The sequence below is a fragment of the Prinia subflava genome, chromosome W, assembly GCF_021018805.1.
Source record: "Prinia subflava isolate CZ2003 ecotype Zambia chromosome W, Cam_Psub_1.2, whole genome shotgun sequence".
NCBI lineage: Eukaryota > Metazoa > Chordata > Aves > Passeriformes > Cisticolidae > Prinia > Prinia subflava.
The window spans coordinates 4653735-4674310 of NC_086282.1; the positions used below are offsets into that span (position 1 = coordinate 4653735).

Here is a 20576-nt window from a genome sequence, read left to right on the forward strand (position 1 = left end):
CACATTTCTTGCTGCTTTACTGTGCACTTTGAATAGACTTACACTGTTTTTGCTAACAGCATGGAAAGCATTTCCAGGGCAGAAAGAAAATGTAGTCTTTCTGAAGTTTTTGTATCATTTTTCATTGAAAATGTTTTTCTCAGTCCATTTTTTTTTCTTAAAAACTGATATGCTGGGTTTCTACCTGAGCTTATGAACTGAAAATACATTTGAAGGAAGAAAAGGTTGCAGCTTTGCCCATAACACAATGTGTTTTGTCTACAAAACCACTGACCTACCCAGCTGCCCTGGCAGCAGTGTCTTTGAAGGATATCTTGGTATTTTATCCATTTCCCACTATCCTCTTGGTGTCTGAACAGTTTGTGTGCCCCATAGTATCAGTCCAGTGTCTTTGTCTGCAAGACAGGATTTTAGCTCTGGATGCTTTGCTTGGCTAGCTGGTCCAAAAGGGCTGGTTTCCCTCACAGGGCTCAGATTGATGGGTTTGATGTGCTGGGTCTAAGCCTGCATTGTCTGTCTGGCCCCTGCCAAGCCACCATCACTGCCACAGGGTGGGCTCAGCTGCTTTTACCTTGCCACTGCCATCCTGTTTGTAGCCTGCAGTATTGGAATATGGATATGGTGTTTTGAGTCAGTGCTGTGAGGTGCACAGAGAGGCTCCACAGATGCTGGGTGAACAGGCAGGGCATCCCAAACCAGCAAGAGGACAGGCAGGTGGGACAGGAACCATACTATCTATCCTGGCCTGCCCCATGCAATGGTCTCCAGCAGAGCCTTAATAAGAACAACTTTCCTGGTGTTTTCCTGATTTAAACTGCAATCAGGCCAGAGTCAGTGGACACTTGCTCTCTCCCCTGTGGACTGAGTCAGGTGGAGGGCTGCCTCAAGGAGTTAGCAGGGCAGAGAAAAACTCACCAACATATTCTATTGCTTTTGGCTGACCCCAAGACTCATGAAAAACAGGAGAACATTGAAAAAAAAAAAAAGAAAACAAAAGATTTAAGTACCCTGAAAGTGTCACCCTCCTGCCACCACACCAGAACAGCACCATTGTCATCCTCAGGGGCTTCTTTATCTCAGAGCATTGCTTGGTATCAGCTGGCTGGCATTGGTATGGCCGTGGGCATGTCACAGGTACTCAGACCTACCCCTCACACCTTGTCTCACTCTCTCTTCCCTGCGCTCCCAAGGTTGGCTCCGTGGTGGCCATTGGCTGGATCCGCTCCAAGAAAGCCGTTGACTGGCGCCTTTTCCGCAACATCTTCCTGGCGTGGTTTGTGACTGTGCCAGTGGCTGGCTTGTTCAGCGCTGGGGTGATGGCACTGCTGATGTACGGGATCCTGCCTTACATTTGAGGAGCTTCCTCTGCCAGCAAAAAGGGGAAATGGCCAAGCTACTACCAATGGGAGAAGTGTTCCTGTGAAGGAGGCAGTCAGAGAGAAGCCATCTTCCATACCTCTTATCTACTGTACATAACAATGTGTCATATTGGTGACATGGTGATGTGGTGCCATTTCTTATATATTAAAGAAATATATATGCATATAGTAGGCAACAATACCTAAGTTATATAATCAGTGGGGTGAAAATAATTGCCTAGAACTTAATATTTAGTAAAATTTGTACATAGTGTATCATTTTGGTGGCTATTTTTTAATCTTTTGAAGAAGAGTATGGATTAGGAAATGTTTCTTGTCCATTTGATATAAGAAGAAGTGAGGTTCAGGACTGCATAATACATGAATTTTTTAAAGCTATTAAGATACTGGAACAAAATAAAATGTGCAGAAGTGCTTTTCATAAAATAACTTTGTTCATATCATACTGATTTTTGTGTATCATAGCATGATGGTTATGGCTGTGTAAATACTTATGAACAGTAACTTTTAAATGGTGCATTTCCCTTATATATTTTGGATAAGAAAGTTTAGGACGTACCAAAGAAGCAGGGGAATAGCTTGCCTATATTATGTTGTCTCCATATATGTTGTGTTTTCCCACCTCTGATTCAACATTGTTTTCATCAAGCTCCAGCCAGTGAGGCTGGGATAGTACTGTTCATGTCTTAATGTAACTTTAAGAAAAAAAGTGCACACAAAAATTTAGTTCTCGTGACGTAGTAGGCAGCCCATGGCTCTCCACATTAGCTGATAGTAGACTGACTTCATTTTGTGGGTTGATACTTGAGTATCTCACTGCTCACCTTCTACCTTTCCCCTCCAAGTCTCAGCTCCCGGTTGCCCTGCTCTCGATTCCTGTGGGAGGACAGACCATCAGCCTCCCCTCCTTTTCTCCCTCCAGACACAAGCACACACTCTCAGGTACAGGAGTGGGGCTGTGGGGCGCACGGCACCCCCACATACAGAAGTGAAGGGCAACAGCGGGCGGGAAAGGGCTCAGCCCTGGATTTGTGCTTGGAGGTAATGGGCGCCCACGGGAGCGCTGATCCATGCAGGGGAGGACGTGAGCAGGTGCTGCCTACCCCCTGGCAAGTCCCATCCCAGCCACAGCCAGCCAGCCTTCTGCTGTACTGCCTACAGCAAGGAGGGGATGGGAGCTTGGCCCTGTGTGGATGCAGGTTGAATGGTAAACAGCATTTGGGATGAGATTTTTTTCACGGCAGCTCAGGGGAAAATGGCCAGCTCTACATCCCCTGCATGCCTCTGGAAAGCACATTTGAGTGAAGGTTACTGATTTGTGGGTGGGAGGCAAAGGGCAAGGGGTGCCTAGAGGACGTTGGGAATTGTTACCGTTTAAATGCTGCTAAAATTTTGATAAAATATTCTTGGTACTCCATTGTGATTTTTCCATTGGTCATTCATACCAAATTTATAATAAAAAGATAAACAGCCCCTCTACCTGCCTCTTGTGTTGTTGGAGTGTTACTCAGCTGTAATGGGAAGGCTCCCCAGGCAGTTAAAGCCTACTCCTTGGCATCTGCCACCTTTTGTCCTTTGTCTGCTGTGGTCAGTGAGATCAAACCATGCTCTGTGTGGTGCTGACAAAACCTCCCTTTTCTTCCTGCTGTCCTGGCAGCCCCAGTGCTCAGCCCTCGCTCTGCCCGGGCTTGGCTCACAGGCGTCTCTCCATCAAGGTTTGGGAGCTCGTGGGCTGCTTCAGATGCATTCCCTGGGCACTCTGCCTCCAAATGCCTCTCTCACTCTGGCTCTCCTTTCTGGGCCTCTGGAAGCATCCCTGTTGCTGTAGCACCCTGGTGCTCAGTTTCCAACCCCTCTGAAACCTTAGAGCTGTGGTATAAATAGTGCTGGCAAATGGGTGGGACTGGTAGGCAGCAGCTGAGTGACCAGAGCAGTCAGTAAATGCACAGAGACAATTTGGGACCTGTGGAAAAGGGTGGAAGAACTCACCTTATCTTAGCACTTGCATAAATAAATGCCTGCCCAATGGCCCAGCAGCTTCCCACCTTGTTTTATCTACAGAGACAAACCAGACCTCTCTCACTCCAGTGTCAGGGACGCAGCTGCAGCCCTGCCAGACACAGGCAGTGTGCAGAGGGCTATGCAGCTCTGGGGGTATGTGATAATCCCCCAGCACACACAGCTGGATGTCTGTCAACACACACATATATAAATAAAGCTACTGTGAGGGAAATGGCTGACAAGGAAGCATGTCCAAAATATTCCTGCCCCAGCTACAGTAACCTTCAATGTGGAGGGAGATGGAAAATCCAAAGCGACTTTCTTCACACCACGGAGGTGTCCTTTGGTACCCCAAAGAAGCAGACTCTGCAGGGGAAGCACAACTGGTGAAACATGGTGCAAATACGGGCACAGTTAAAACTCCCTTCGCTCAGGCAGCAATCAAAATAGGTTTATTTCCAGCTCAAGAAATGGTGGGGGGTTTGCATTTTTCAGCAGCATCGGAGCTCAATGGGGCCAGAGAACTGAGCTTGTTTAGCCAAAGCTTATTTAACAAGCAGATGCTGATAGACCTCGACAGAGATGCTGGATCTTTGTGCCCCGCAGGGCTGCCCTGTCCCCTGGCAGAGCTGCTCCCACCGTGGTTCACAGGGCTGCAGCCCTCCCAGGCAGGACACAGGACAGCACGGTTGTCACCAGGCAGACCTTGCTGCATGCTGGGGAGAAGTGTGCACAGGGTGCTGGGGCTGCAGGAAAAGTGAACACAAGGAACAGGTCAGGAGATAAGAGACAGAAGCCTGATGGAAATATTTGTTACAATTAGAAACTGTTTCAGCAGAGGAAATGCAGCCTGAATTTCAGAAACCGAAGTGTCTACTGTGCTTCACAGACCAGTGGTAAATCTTTAAGTCAAACCAGCCTGAGGAGAATCAGCTGGCAGTGTGAAGGTGCTAATAGACTAATTACCCTCATCAACCTCTCCTCCTGCCTTCAGCTTTCATCCCACTACCAGATTTCATGGTTTGCCCTGGGAGTTGCTTTGCCTTTGCATGTCTGATGTTCACTGGATGATGCTGGGACATGTTATTGCCACTAGCTGTGCTTGTGCTGCTTGGCAGTGTGCCCTGTGGTGGTGAAGTTGCTGTGGTATGGTGACCTGTGCATTCTGGTCAATCCTCCCCAGCAGAGCAGCCCTGTTCTGCCAGCTCCCTGCTGCTGGTCTCCCACCTCCAAGGTGAGTGCCCTGTGTGCTAATGGCTGCTCCTACTAGCTGAACACCCCTTGGAGCAGGAGCTCTGCCCATGCCACAGGCACTGAGATTTGTTCTGGAGGTGGTCACTTAATGCTTCTTGTGGGGACATGTGTGGTGAGAGAGGACAGGAAATGCAGTGAGGAAATGCATGGGGTAGGACAATGCAAAGGCACAGAGCCCTTAGTTCTTTCATGGTAGAGAGACCTGGTTTGCTTTGTGAGAGATCCTATTCCAGATTTGGGGACCTGGATGCCCCTGGACTGCAAGATGATGCTGAAGGACAGATCCAAGATTTTTGGAGTGCAGAAGACTGTTTGAATTAGTGTCTTGTGATGTTACTTCTCTAGAGAAGGTAGACAATGGGAAAAGTGGTTTGTTTTGTTTGTTTTGGGTTTTTTTAAGTTTAAGGACCTTTGGTTTTGTGTTCCTCCTTTCTGTGGAGCTTGCTTTAGTGCTAGTAATGATATGGTTTGATGGAGCATTGTCTCCACCTACTGGTTGCCAAAAAGAAGTCTGAACTTGAGTAAGATTTTTATTGCCAATGTGAAGCTTTGTGAGCCTCCTTTTTCTAAGCAGTAAAGCAGATCAGAAAGGAATTATATGTAACAAAATGTGAACTGTGCTCTTTCCAGGTGAAATTGTACAAATAACTAAATATTGCACACTCAGCTTAATTTCCAATATCTTAGGTTCTAGGAGAAAAAGTTATTACTGTTACACTGAATTAAATTACATTTTCATACTGATTGATACAAGAAGACTTTTTTTCTACTTGTCTTGCAAAAGTAACCAGTATGTCACTTGAGTTTTTAAAACTAGGCTGGTGAACTTCTGCAGTGATGCTATTTTAGCACTGTATTGATGAGCAAACACTTTTTCCATGGGTAGCATTGGTCTGAAAGATTTTATAAGCATATTACACCACTTGTTCAAGTTATTGCAGTTTTCAAAAGGGCATTTTTTTTCCTAAGGGAAACAGTATTTTTAACTTGTACAAATATGCTGTGCTGTTACCAGCTTTTAGGTGCAGAGGTTTTTTTGTGTGAGAAGGTGAATGGGAATAACAAAAGCATGTTTCCTTCCTTAACTGCAACCAGCTTCAAAACAAAGTTGGTGCCTGGAAACCAAGCACAAACAATGTCTGAGTTTTGGGGCTTCTTGCATCTGTCCCAGCTGACACTAAAGATCCAACTTCAGGAAGATGACTTCTCATCTGATAAACCCTAAATCAAGGATGTGACGTGCTACTGCTGGGCAGTGCTGCTGCAGGGCAAGTATTTACTGTAGATCATTATTAATTGCTGTGCTTCAGGAAGAGAAAAAGGAGTGGCAGGTGTCCAGCTGGTGGCCATTCCTCTTCATTGCCCAGTTGCAGTCAGCTCCTAGATGGATCTTCCCACATGATGGCATGGTGCATGGCAGTTCCTTTGCTGTGAGCAGCTCATACAGCTTACAGAATTCAAGTTGCTGCTAAGGAACTTGTTTCTGGTCTGTCATTGTAAGCACAGCTGGGGTTCTCTGCCTCTGAAAGCTGACTTCATTCACTAACTAGAGATACTCCACCAGTCCATATTGCTCCCCTGGCACAATGGGAGAAGATGCTTGTACCTGCAGATCAAGTTGCCAGTGTCAGGGAAAGGCAAGGAGGGTGTAGTACACTGCTCTTGTGTGAAACAGGACAATGGTTCTAAGTGGAAAAGCACTAAAGCATTTTTGGCTGATAATAAAACTGCTTTTCTGATGTGAGAGGATTTATCATCTTTTTTGCTGGAGGGGAAAACATATAGGAAGGTTAATCTGAAAAAGTTACCTTGCTAATCTTGATGTACTTTGTAATGGATGATCTCTTGATCTTGCAAGGCAATGTTGAGAATCCTCTTAATTCCTATGGAAAACAGGCACACCTGGAACTGCCCAAGGTTTCTGGTCTGAATAATTTTCTGTATGCCAGATTTTTCCACTCATTCTTGCTTCTCATGGAATCCTGGTGATCTCTGTAATGGAAATTGCATGTGACATGTCTTTCACACTCATGGGCTTATCAAGGTAAAGCTGACAAATTCTCTCTTCTCAGTCTCTGACTTTGCATGACAACCTGCAGTAAGTCTTGGCTGCTTTCTGACAGATGACTGCTTCTGTTTCCCATGACAACAGAGATGCTTTGTTATACTGATAAAGTGCCTGTGGGTCAAGTGCTGCTCAAAATACACCAAAACGAATGTGGAACTGGCACAAGAAATTATGAAAGGGAGAAAAAGAACTTGAGGCTAGACCCAAGTGTTGGGAAGGATGAAACAGGAAAGCCTTATAAATATGATTGCTTGGCAAAAGATTTTGAGACTATGAAACCTATAAGCAAAGTAGAAACGAAGGTGAGCTTTGAGATGTAAGATGTCCAGTTGTTAGTTACTGAACAACTGGAAAACAATGGTTTAGCCAGCTGAAGGAGAATCCCTCTTGATTGAACAATACCCATAGCAAATAAAGGGATGCCAAGGGTCCAAAGGTTGGGGGGACCCTGCCAATGTGGTAGGGAAGAAAAAAGGGGTCTAGAAACTAGCTTTTACAGTTTAAAATGTAACACAATATGGTAATGTAGTAATTCTTATAGGCTGCATGTAGATTCTATAGGATTTGTGTCTTTTACTGGTTGGATGATTGTAAATTAGCATATTCAAGACAAAAAGAGATGTAATGTAACAAGAACTTAGGCCTCTTTGCTGGCCCGCTCTCGCTCTTGCTCTTGCTCTCCTTTTCTTGGGCATGCTTCTAGCTGTGGCTGGCAGCTTTAAGCAGAGCTCTTGTACTCACAACCCTATGAAATAAACTGCATGTTCCAAGAGCTGCCCAGACTCCAGAGATCTCTCGTGACCCTCCACAACACTCCTACACCAAGGACCATGAAGAGCTTGGTCACTTTATGGGGAGAATGTCACAAATTCAATTCCGTGGACAAGTTTTGGATGGTAGACAAAGGTGAATGCACCTGGATTTTTTTAGGTCACAGCCATGTGCTGCTTTTGCTGCTTTCCAAAGCTTTAGATATTTTTTCCTAAGTGCTTTAGATATTTTTTTCTAAGCGCTTAGAACAATTTGGATACAGAAACCTGTGCCCCGAATCTTTGAGACAGCAGTTCAAGAGCTACATTGTGTAAAAGTCGGCTAAAAACCTTTTTATATATTTGGGTTAAGGTTTCTAAGCACTGCAGAAAGAGGTTAAAAGGCTTTATAAACTTGCAGGCTGTTCTCTTCCATAAAACACTGTCCTTCCTATTCCTATCTTAAATGTTCATAAAGGCAGTTTCCCTTCCTCTATGAAGGCTGGAGTAAATGCTTTTAGATATAATTTGAAGAAAATCTCCTGGATTCATATTATTTGTCATATGTATTATGACAAAGACTTCTTACTTGTTTGCTTCATCCTTTCCTTTTGGGTAGTTTACATCAAATGAGTGTAAAGATATTTCCTTTGCTACTGAAAATAAGTCCAGATCCCCTTTGCACAGGAATGTACTGAGACAAAGAGTTCTAATTTGGAAGAACCAGTAACAAATATAAGTTTGCAGATGGTGTTGATAAAAAGCACAAGTGCCAGGATAAACAGAAAGGATAGAAATAAATGAGGTGGGAAAGGCATACTAACAATACCAAAATAGCCTTCAGAGATCAAGGGGTTGTGGCTGAGACAAACAAATAATGGCAGAAACACAAGCTGCTGGTACAAAACCAGAAGAGAAACATTGCTACAGAGATGCTAATGGCTTCCTCAAAATTCACCAGCTTAAAGGGGCCTCTGTTAGAGTAGATTCAGCTGGCAATCTGTTGGTGTTATTCTCATGCCATCATTAGCTCTAGGGCAGAGGTGGCCACTGACTTTTCAAGTGGGAGCATAGAGACAGTGGTCACAGAGCAAAGTGAGCAGTCTCTCTCCTGCCCTCATTATCCTCCAAGCCACCAGGGTGCCTGCTCCTATTCTGCTCAGCCAGTTTCAGAGGCAGTACTCAAGGACTAAATTTCCACTTAATTTAATTGAGAAAATGGCTGCAGGGCTTTTCTGCTATCATTGTTTAGCAGCTATTTTTCCCGAAGCTGCAATTATCACAGCTAATGCCATTCACTGGGTAATGGAAGAAGTCAGGACAGGAAACGCTTCAAAACCTCTCTGATGCCACCCACAACACTTATTTGAGAGGCTCCCACTCAGAGATGTTGATGATCAGATACAGCTTGTTTATATCTTCTATTAAGATTCTGCATATAAAGAGCTAATAAATATTTTAATGCATTTTTCATGAAGTCATAAAATCCAACAGACCAGCAAGTTGTTCTACCCATGCTCTGTAACCATCTGCAGCATTTGCTGATGTAGTGATAACCACCCAGTGATACGTGGCAAAAGTGATAACTTAGATGACCTTTAAGGGCCCTTCCAACCCAAAATATTCTATGAAAACACTTCACACTCTTATATAGCCCACTGGAGTTTGTATCTTTGATATGTAGTTGGGTCATTATTCTATTACTTGGAGGACAGAAATAAATTTCCATTTACAGTTTATTAACAAATGTGATTGACAAATCTGCTACAAACCTTCTGATAGAGAAAACAGAGGGCAAGGAAAATTTCTCATCCTTGGGAAGCAAGTCTCAGTAAGGAAATGGCAAGTTTCTTACCAAATGAACCAAAAAAAAAAAAAAAAAAGGAAAAAAAGGAATTATACAGGTACTATAGGTGATAAAAATTGCAAAATACAGGACTTTGTTTGTATAATTATTTTGTATGCCCTGCTTATTTTTACTCAATACTCCAGTGTTGGATCCTTTAATCAATTAAACAGGTATGTTCACGATGCAGAAGAAACTAAGTGGAACAACTTAGGGCAGGATGTGCTGGTTGATTTGTGCTGCCTTCAGCTTGTGGTGTGCTAATGCCAGTGTGCCACCAGGTGGTACAGAAAGAAAGAACTTGACAAAGAAGTGATAGTCCAGTTCAAGCCTATTAAATAGAGGAGACCAAATGTCCCCTAAAATGCCACCTTTTTATCCATCAAAAATGAGTGTCAACTACTGATGTGCCACTGTAATACTAAGTGGGAAAGAGCTCTATAGCTGGGCTTGCTGGGGCTGTAGCTACAGGGACAAATGTCTATGAATCCAGCAGGCTTTGAGGCTCTCAGGCTTATGTAAAAGTTTAGCCTTTCTAGAGTTTGCCAAAGGCTCTAATTACCACGGAGAGAGGTGTGTGCCCCACCTGACAGAATCAAGCAGCTCCCTAATGAGCCTTCTGAGGAGCAGCAGGACCTGTTCCTGCAGATGATACTGATTTCAGTGCAGCTCAATTCAACCCAGGAGGCAAACTGCAGCTGTCACTGCGACCTGCTGGTAGAGCACGGTTGGTGGAAACCTGTACACATCTATGGGGACACCAGAGGATCCTCCATCCTCCCCCTTGCATAACTTCCAGCCATGCCAGAGCAGATGAATTTGGCTCAGAAATGTCAGATTGAGGTAAGTGATATAAAAGGATACAGCCAGGCTGTGCAAGTTGGTCTGGAGTTTGCTGCTAATGGAGTTGTGTCAAATAAGGACCATCAAAGCTTAAGGCAGTGTTGGAAGCTGTGGGATTGCATTTTATGGAAATGGTTTGCTCTTGTTCACCCCTGGAAAATGTATGGTTTATTCTAAGTCTGTACCCTCCCTGCAGTATCAAGTTATCTGTAACCTCATTGGCTGGAGAATGTTACCACGCCCCTTTGAACCTCGGTGTTAAGAATGCAAAGGCAGAAGGCTCTGCCTCTTTGCCCCTCTTCCCCTGGAGGCCTCCAGATGCTCCCCTTCCCTTTTCCCCTTCCCCCCTTCCCTTCCCCCTCTCCCTCAGTGAATAAACCCTCACCTCATCAGCACCCCACCGGTGTCTGAGTCTCTTTGCCTGCCAGCATGGGAACCCCACGACCCTAGGACCCCAGGGGTCTCCCGGGGGACCCCCCCAGGAGCCCCCCAAAATTTAAACAACAATAGGAAGCTGAAATCCCAGTGGCAGAGTGTCTTGGTTTGGAAATGAAAAGAACAGGGCATATGCCTTTATTAATATTCAGCTCTTTATTAAAGTGATCAGCTCTTTAATCAAGTCATCAGCAGGATTGCAGAGTTTGATCGGAGTTCTTTACGCTGCTGTGGTAGTCCGAAGGAGCAGGTGCTGCTGCAGGTCTTCACTCAGCTGCCCACAGTAGGTGTCGAGTCCTTGTCTCCACAGGAACAGCTAGGAGTTCTCTCTGGTCAACCATCAGCAAGCAGGGCGGTGAGCAGTCAGCCACTGGTGTGTAAAGTCAGCTCTTTGCCCTCAGGGAAAACTCTCGAGAGTTTCCCGTTGTCTGTCTGTGTCACTTAAGCTGGCTGGTTCTCATTCTATTCAGACTCCTCATAGGTTATGGTGAATCTTCAAACTGTTAGGGGGTGTATCTACTCCTTGCTCGGCCAGGGCACTATCTAATTCTCTTCTGACACATCTAGCTTCTTGTCTTGGGGTGCAGTTTCTCCAAAAAACCCTCCCAGGATTCACAGGGGCAGTTTTATTTGCATATACAAATGCATATGCATTTGTCCTGGCCTCAGCAGAGGTAGTTACAAAGAACAATAACCGGGCAATCAGGGCCGGAGGCGGTCCTTTTCACTTTTTAATGAGGTAGGAAAGTGTTGCCAGGCAACTTTTCTTCAGGGCAGCTTCCCTTCCTACTCAAACTGGCTGGGGTGTGGGGGTTAAACAGGAAAAAAACCCCCATTCATCCAAAAGGCTGGGCGATGCAAAAACTGGGAGGAGGGGGGCTGCACTCCCAGAGCTCTTTTAACATGCCAATGCGTGCTCTGCACTTTCCCCCGGGGGGGACGGGGCGACCGTCCTGCCACGGGGCCAGGACAGGGGCAGCCCAGCCCCTCCCAACCGGGAAACTTGTTCATAACAGGAAAGACAGGTATCTGTCAGGGAAAACTGGAGTTTCCCTTGGAATGGAGAATGTAAAAACCCCCTCCCTCCAAATTATTACAATTGTGCAATTAGGAGCTTTCAGGCAAAAATATGGGAATAGGAATAACAGTTGTTTACTAGGAATATTAAATAAATACAAATGCAGAAGTAAAAAAAACAAACAAGCAAACAAAAGTCTTAGAAAAACCTTGACAGAGTCAGAGATACAACCTTGTTAGGAACGAATTAAAAGATAAAAACTGCTCATGGTCCTGGAGGGGGGGCTGGGCTATCCCTGTTCTAGCCCCATAGCGAGACTGTCGCATCATCCCCCAGAGGAAAACATAGACCACGCATTAGCATATAAAAAGAGCTCTGAGAATGCCACCGCCCTCCTCCCAATTTCTGCCGTGATCCAGCCTTTGAGAAAAATGGGGTTTTTTCCATCTTGCAGAGAACCCCCATAACTGGGGGAGGTTGCTGTCCCTCAAAAGCAACTTGTCATGGGTTGGCACTAGCCAGATGTTAATGCACCCATGAATATATGTTTTTTCTCTAACAACTACTGTGGGATGTGATCAGGGACAGAGCAGAGCAGGCTTAAATCTTGAAAACAAAAAAAACACCAAAACTTTATTACATTACATAAGAACAGAGACAGGAAAACTCTTAAACACACACAGAGACAGAAATAAAAACTTCTCAGAACATTTCTTCTCCCAGTTTCCACCCCCCACACATTACTCTTCACAGACTAAACCTTTGGGTTTTAGATCAAACAATCACCACTCAAAAACAAACCAATCTTCAATTCAGCAAGGGAGAGAGGAGTCTCTCTCGCACCACAGACTGTTCTTCAGAAAACACGGGTCCACCCCTTATGTGTTTCCATGTCACTCGTGGCACCGCCCGGAGAAGTCTGCCAGGGTGACACTCTCTTTTTCCTATGTCTAGCGCTCTCACTGCTGTCCATAGTCTGAAGCTGCATACAGGGCTCTTTTAAGGATACTTGCATGCCGAGCTCTCCCCCTTTTTACCCAGGGGCCGGGGTTCCAGGAGCAGGTCTGCCCTGAGGGCAGAGGGCGCCACCTCACCCTCCCCCTCTCTTCTCTGCTTGCTCCACTCTTCAAGTGCCAGTCACTGTAGCAAAAGCAGGGGCAGCTGTATCCACCCAAAATGTAGTTTATGTTCAAAAGAGACTTAAGTTCAGTCTATGGCTAACATTATGCAAGAAAAGTCCAGCTCAGAAAGCTACTCCTCTCATTCTTTGCCCATCGGGTTCCTTCCAATCGTGCTTTATCATCTCAGTCCTAGGCCGCTTCCCTCTCTCTCCTCTGAAACTACCAGTCATGAGAATCAATGTCTAAGAAAAGTTTCTTTCTGCCAAGCAAGGGTTAACAGTTTCTATCTCTCGGCAGGGTGCAGACTCAGGCACTCCTAGGCTCGGCAACTCCCACGTGGCTGGGCACCTTCTCCCGGAGTTTGGGGGGGGAGGGGAGGGGGTTGAGCACTCACAGAAGGCACTTTCACAGTTTTCCACCCCTCCATCCTGGACGGGGCAGCTCAGTTCCAGTCCTGCCCACTCTCTTCTCCCCCCGGAGGCCCCAGCTTACTTTAGTTCCACCGCGTGGTTGTCCTGAGCCCGGCCACGTGGCTTCCCCCTCCCCCACTCAGCCCAAAGCTGAGCAGGGGAGAGGAGATGTTTCCACTGCTGAAACCGGAACCCAAAAGAGGCCGAACCCACCTGGAGTCCTGCTTTTAACTCTTTGTGTCCTCAGAGGCGTGTCCAAACCCCTGAGTGACCAATCCAGGTGCCAGCAGAAAAGCTGATCACTGATTGGCCTACTCACCTCCCCCTAGAAAAATTTACCTCCCCCCCACAACCACGACACAACTGACCCCCTCCCGGCTAGAGGTAACCCCCACACCCCAGCATTTGAGTAGGGAGGGAAGCTGCCCTGAAGAAAAGTTGCCTGGCAAATTTTTCCTACCTAATTAAAATGTGAAAAGAAGCTGCCCATGCTTAGATAGCCCTATCACTGTTCTTTGTAACTAACTCATTCAGCAAGAATACCTCTGCTGCGACCAGGACAAATGCATATGCATTTGTATATGCAAATAAAACCGCCCCGGTGGATCCTGGGAGGGTTTTTTTAGGGAAACTGCACCCCAAGACAAGAAGCTAGATGCATCAGAGGAGAATTAGATAGTGCCCTGGGTGAGCACAAAGTGGATGCACCCCCTGACCTGGTTTGAAGATTCACCATGACCTATGAGGAGTTTGGATGGAATGGGAACCAGCTAGTTGAAGTGACGTAGCCAGACAACGGGAAACTCTCGAAGTTTTTCCCTGAGGGCAAGGAGCTGACTCTGCCCGCTTATGACAGACTGTCACCGCTCTGCCCTTTGATCATTGACCAGAGAGACCTCCTGGCTTTTCCTGTGGAGACAAGGACTCGACACCTACTGCGGGCAGCTGAGTGAAGACCTGCAGCAGCACCTGCTCCTTTGGACTACCACAGCAGCGTAAAGAACTCCGGTCGGACTCTGCAATCCTGCTGATGACTTTAATAAAGAGCTGATCACTTTAATAAAGAGCTGAATATTAATAAAGGCATATGCCCTGTTCTTCTTAACCTGACACCCTGTTGTCAGGGTGTTGGAAGTCTAAATAAGTCTTCTTGGAGTAACAGATGTTGTTCTGTGGAGTAGAGATGAACTTGTATAACAAAGGGTCCAGTGCTGGCAAGATGGGCCCAGTCTTCCTCTGAGAATTCAGTAGAAAACCGGCTGCATTAGTGTTTGGGATTGCAGGTTTTATGCTGGTGGAAAGGCTTTGGCTCCTCCTACTGAGTGGAGCATCTCACAATGGGATGAAGTAATGTTGTCAGTCATGTGAGAGGCTTTGAATGGCCCATTCACAGGTGATGTCCCTTGGAGGAGGATGGGTGCCGTAGGAGTAGGATGGGTGTAGGAGGAGGATGGGTGCAGGAGGAGAGAAGAACAATATCTTTCAACAGGTTTCAACAGATGAAAATAGAATACACATTTTTGGTTACATTTTCAAACCCAAGACACAGAGCAGCAGCAAGATGGACACTGCCTGCCTCTCTTCACTGCCTTAAAAATGATGACGTTGGTTTAGATGAGGTTTTAATTGAATTTACCTTTTCCCTTCATCTTCCCTTCAGGCAACTGGTAAGGCTTTTCCAAACTGACTAGGTTTGGGGCTCAGAAAGAATAAGTTGTGCTTTTTGAGGGGGCTTGAAAAACAAAAGAAGTCCTGTGTTTTGCAAGTTTGAAACCAGACTCATCTGGGGCAGTTTAAGGTTTTGAAAACTGATATCAAATACTGTTTTACTTCTTGAAAAACTGTCCTGAAGTCCTGCATTGTTGGGGCTTGGAAACCAGCTCATTTGGGCAGTTTTAGGGTTAGCAAATCAGATTCTCAAATTCTGCACTGATCCATTGAATTGCCTCAGTGAAGCTTGTATTATTTTCTGCCACGTCCCTTAATAAGGGAAACGGGACTGCCCACGATGGGTCATCATGGCTATGATGTTGTGGAACCAAACCCACAGGTCCCTGAACTGGCTCGGGCAAAGCTGCATCTTCAGGCAGCAGCTCCGTTATCTCAGCAGCCTGATTTGGCTGGGATGCAGGACTAAAAACCTCATCCGATTTCATGACAGGAAAAGCGTGCACATCAGACAACGCTTTTGCCCCGTTATCATCTCCCACAGCCGACCCGGCCCCGTAGGGGGGGTGGGCGGGGGGCAGTGACACACTCAGACTCCTCTCTGAGCGGGGGGGCGATTGTCGCACTGGACAGGGGGGCGTGGCCGACGGGCCACAGCTTTCAGCTCCTGCTCGGCCAGCCGATGGGTTGGTGGGCGGGTCGGCGGCAGCAGCGGCAGCCGACAGCCCCTCCCGCTCGGTGCGGGAGGGCATTCCCCGAGCGGCAGGGAGGGGACGCGCGGCAGTGCCGCACGGCGGCGCGGGAGGGTCGCACGGCGCGGGGGGCCCCACAGCAGCGGGCAGTGGTGCGCCCAGCCCTCCCCCTGCAGCGCCGGACCGGCACCGGATGCGTGGGGCGGGGCGCGGCGCGGTGGGCGGCGGCGGCGACTCCGCTGCAGGCGCCGCACGGGCCGCCGCCAGCGGCAACCCCGCGCACAGCATTTGGCGTGGCGGCGAGACGGGGCAAGGAGGGGCTGTCCCCGCTGGGCTCGCCTGCCGAATCCTGCGCGGAGCAGGTCGCGGCGGGGCGGGGCGGGCCGGGGAGGCGGCGGCAGGGGGCGGCGCCAGCAGCACTGGGGGCGGCGTGCACGGCGGCCCCCCCGGCTCCCCGCAGGGGGCCTGAGGCGGTGCGGCTCCGCGCGGCAGCTGCAGGGCGGACCCCACAGCGGCGGTGGGCAGCAGGGGGGTCGCCGCAGTGGTAGCGGCGTTGAACCGCTCTGGCTTGGCACGACACGGGTGGATGCGTCACGCGCGCGCCAGCGGCACCACCCGGGCACAGTGGCCCAGCAAAAAGGCTCAGAAAAGTTCCGCAGCCCTTCCAAGACCCGCGCTGGCCACGCCCAACCCCCGACATGGGGGTGGGGGTCTCCTGCATCGGCTCTAACCCTGCATCAGAGCAATCCTCGTCAGAAGCGACGGAGCTCGCAGGGGAACCAGTCCTGCTTCCTGTCGAAAGCCCAGAATCAACTCCAAAGTCCTCCCCAGCCTCTTTTAAAAGCAGGAAAACTGTGGTCCATGCCCGTAAAAGAGTGCCTGCCTTAGTGTTTCCGTCAAGGACGGAAAAGAAAAGGCTTTTTCCCAGGGTTCTCCATGGGGCAATATAAAGTGCCTTTTCAGCAGTACGAAAAATTCCAAGTTTCTTTCCCCAGCTAAACAGTTCTCTCACATGTTTCCTGGTCAAGTCAGCGTCACGGGACAACAAAAAGGAGTGGAGCAGTTCCATCATCAATCGTTCCTCTGAGAACATCGTGGGTTTCTTCTTTTTGCAGCTGTAGAAGGCAGATTTTTTTCTTCTTTTTTCTTTTTCCTTTTTTTTTTTTTTCTTCTTTTTTCTTGCCTCACTAGCTTGCAACTTGACCACGTATAGGCGCCAGTTATCACCGTGGAGGCCTAACCAGAAAAACAGACTGGGGACACAGATCTGGGTGCAACAACAGCAGCAGGGCAGAAGACCCGGTTTATTTACAAAAACTTACTTTTATACTTTTACTATGAGGCCTGTGGATTGGAGGAAGGAATTCCCACCTCCACATCACATTGGTGAAGGGGACTGTCACACAGTCTTGTTTGTCCCGGCAAGGAATGTAAAAACAATGGCTATGTTTATAGAACATAGCTGATGTTTACATTAAAAGAGCGTGAGAAGGTACGAATTTCTCCTTTAATATGAACGCTCAGCAAAACCGGGAAAAACTCATGGCAACACAGTTCCCTGTCAGGACCTGGGGACTGTTTTCGAGACAAGCACCTATCAGAGTCTATTTTTGAATATTGACATATTGTTAGACCATTGAGGAAGCTGGATGCAACTTTGAGGAACACCCATTTAAAATTCTAGGTGGGTCCAAGTCACTCTCTTTCCTTCTGGCCTCAAAGGAGGTAAGAAGGCAGTCCTGGCTCTCTCCTTGCGGCGGGGGGGGGGGGGGAGGGGGCAGCAGGGGGGCCGGGATAGCCTGCCCGAGCCTTTCACGGGAGGCCCCCTTGGCCTGACGACTCCCAGGCTGGGAGAGGGGATGACAATATGTCCCCAGCCCAGATCGGTTTTCTAGCAGATGTAAACACCCTGCCACTTCCCCCTGCTGGGGAGGGGGGGGGGAGGGGGAGAGGGGGAAGCCAGCCCAAAGCCGTGGCCCTGAACCCTTCCCCCAGCAGGGGGAGGGGAGTCTGTGTCCTCTGATGGCAGCTCCAGGCTGAGCCACCCCATGAAATCCCAGGGGTAGGCAAGAGCCATTTATAAGCATTTATGATTCCTGACTGCCCGGCCACCCGGATCTCTGCTTGGCCATGAAATCTGACACCATAAGCCACAGCTGTGAAACATGAGATTGGAAACTAGAAGTTATTAGCCATAGAAATTAGAAGATATTTATTAGGAATAGGCATTCAGATGATGTGTGTTGCTTAATACTTGCTGCTCTTTGTGCTGTATCAGTTGCCTAAGGAGGGAAAAGAGAGATGTGCGAGAACAATAAGGAGGAAGGCAAGGATGTCTGACAAGGGGAAGGATGTTTACCAGAACAGGAGACAAGAATACAAGATGACCAGAGATACTGAGATAACGAGGCTCCTCAGGCCCCAGGACCAGATAAAGACTGGTTTCATAGCTTGAACTATGACCAGAGGATCAGTGAGCATGCACAAGGCAATGGGATCAGAAGTTCATCTCGAGAGGAAGACTCCTTCCTTCATCCCCGAGACCCCCGAGATGACCACCAGAGACAACTGTGCAGGCACAAAAGACTGATAAGCTAATTAGCATATGAAGCAGAGAGGGGGAGAGCCAAGGGATAAATATGCATGGGGGTATTGTGAAACTTGCTGCATATTTAACATTCTAGAGGATAAAAGAAAAAGGGAGTGAGCGAGGGGTGCGCATGCCTTTGGGAACTATCCTGCATCACGTCCAGTGATGAATAAACTACATACCTACTTTAAAACTCACTTCGGCTCTGAGTTTTAGAGTTTTTCTGCGGGTCAGCATAGGGAGAGAGGACTTGGGCAACCTGAAGCCTCCAGAATTCTAACCTTTTCCCTGAGAGAGAGAAGGGGGAACACATAGAGACAGCATGATCAAAGTCAGCGAAAGAATTGATAAAGATTATTGGAAGGAGGGATTGAAGAGTTTGCCATTTTTGGCTGGACATCTCTTGTGAAAGCCATGGAGAATGGACTATTTCCTGTAACATATGAATGCTGTTTGGGGGGATATGTGGCTCTAGTTGAGAGCTGTGGATTGATACAATTGAGATTTAATGGAGAATTTTGAATAGAAGAAGAGAAAGTGATATAAAGCCCTTTGCTCCTAGGAAAAAAGATCTCTAGTTTTTGAGATGAAGATGATTTTGGAGACAGAAGAAGAGAATCTTTGCTTTATACTAGAAGAGGCATCCTTAAATGGTACCCTAACTAAGCAGGCATGGCCCATATGCAGTGTTGGGAAAGCTGCTAATGAGAGAGACTTCACAAAGGCAAGTTCCTGGGTGGCTGTCTTTGTGAGAGATGAGACCCACAAGAAAACAGTGGGGAAAATTCATGGGATATCAAGAGAGACTCTACTCCCAAAGTGATGGAAGATTATGTTTAAATGGTGAAACTGACTGAAAATCATAGTTTTGTCTCTCTGTGTTGGTTGTAGAAAAGTGAACAGTTTGTGGAGAAGGGAGAAGAGTTTTGAAGGGTTCAAATATTCTTTTTTTCCTTTTGTTTCTTCTGTTAGTGTGTTAACAAAACTATCTTTGTAACCTTTAAGTTGAGCCTGTTTTGCCTTTTTCCTCCCAAAGTCTATCTTACAGAAAGAAAAGAGAGTAAACACAAAAACCATCACAAAATTTAGTGTTTCCGCCCAGTTCTGAATTAAACCAGAACACCTTCCACCTCAGAATATTGTGTGATTCTGCTTTGGTGTCTGGAACCGGGACTGTGCTGCTGTTCCCGGGCTGGCAGCAGAGTCCTAGCCCTGAGGGTTTGGGCTCAGCCCTGAGGCTCCCCAGTGATCCTGAGGAGGGTTTGGGGGAAAAGGCTGTTCGCAAGTCTCCAACAGCCCAGTACCAGCGCTGTTCCGATGGCCAGAGGAGTGGGAGGCTCAGGGCAGGCTTGAGCCGATCTGAATTCTGGCAGCTGCCATCTTCCCCAAGTCTTTTGTCATCATCATCATCGTCTCTCCACCCTGGACTGCTTGGTGCTGCGTCGGGGAGAAGAAACTGGGAGGAGGGAGCCTGATGGTAGGAGAGGTAAGCTGTCAAAAATATCCTGATGGCCCCAAAATATCCCAGAAGGTTATTAAACTGTTAACAAGAGCAGCTGAGTGAGGAGATCAACTGGACAATTTCCTGGAATATGGTGCTTCAGGGACTCCCATAAACTGCTCTGATTCCCTGCTGGCATTCAGGAGACGGTGGTGGTGGTAGTGGTGAATTCTTATGTGTGTCATCCTTCCTTGCAGCACCAGGGTACCACAAAGACAGGTCACTGGGCAATAGAGCCCTGCCAGAAAGTGTATTTAATTTAAAAACCCTGCCTTTATGGAATTTGGGCTGAGACAAATATCTTGTTCTTTATGCCTAGGACTTTTATAAACAATTTAAAATGAGGTAAAGATTTTTCAATGGAACAGGAATTACTCATGTTTACACCTTTTCCAGTTAGTAAATAGCAAACCCTAAGAAATAAGTATTCTCTAAGAAATGGCTTGGCAAGAGATCTCATTTCAAAAGAGCCATAGAAATGCAAATTTGAGGATGCGTTTGATTTTTTGTCCTGCCTGATTCACTTTGAAGACAAAAATAAATCCTGCCAGCCATACTCAGTTGTCTTTTGTAGCATTCACTGGGGGGCAGCGGCGATGGCAAATGTGATTAATGAAGATGGTGTCAGTTAGTTTCACCTTTATATAAACAAATGATCCACTTAGGTTGAGTCCGCCTGTCTGTGTTTCCAAGGTTGTTTATTCTTTCATTATCTCTCAGTTCTTTCTCAGCTCTGCAAGGCGACCCCAGCAGAGCAGGACACGCGGCTGACTGGCCGTATCAGAGGGTCCTGGACCTTTTGTACTGTTTCCCTCGTCCAACCACTGTCCATAATGTACTTTTTATTTACAAAATCTTACTAATACTTGCTACCTATGTTAACATGTCATTTCTACTCTAAACCAATCCTTGTGATCCAACTCAGCAGAAAATGGGGGAAAAGAACAAGAACAAGGAGGACAGGACCACTCCCCAATTCCTCCATCTTGCCTCTTCAAATC

At 47.1% G+C, this 20576-nt stretch overlaps 2 protein-coding genes across 6 annotated transcripts in view; one reads left to right on the forward strand and one right to left on the reverse strand.

Annotated features, from left to right (window-relative positions):
• The window catches only part of LOC134563399 (sodium-dependent phosphate transporter 2-like), a 54375-nt gene extending 51517 nt beyond the window's left edge, over window positions 1-2858 (forward strand). For 4 of the 5 annotated variants that reach the window (XM_063421308.1, XM_063421307.1, XM_063421310.1 and 1 more), the window contains one exon: window positions 1191-2858. In XM_063421308.1, the coding sequence (XP_063277378.1) occupies window positions 1191-1355 (165 nt within the window). In that variant the 3' untranslated portion in view covers window positions 1356-2858. The remainder of the gene's footprint in view (window positions 1-1190) is intronic. The other variant, XR_010083357.1, reaches the window with a different exon arrangement.
• Window positions 2859-3464: 606 nt separating this feature from the next.
• Window positions 3465-20576, reverse strand: part of FAM241A (family with sequence similarity 241 member A) — a 63099-nt gene continuing 45987 nt past the window's right edge. The window contains exons 2-3 of the transcript XR_010083382.1: window positions 6443-6626; window positions 3465-4126 (exon numbers count right to left, since the gene is read on the reverse strand). The gene's annotated coding sequence lies outside the window, so the exon portion shown is untranslated. The remainder of the gene's footprint in view (window positions 4127-6442; window positions 6627-20576) is intronic.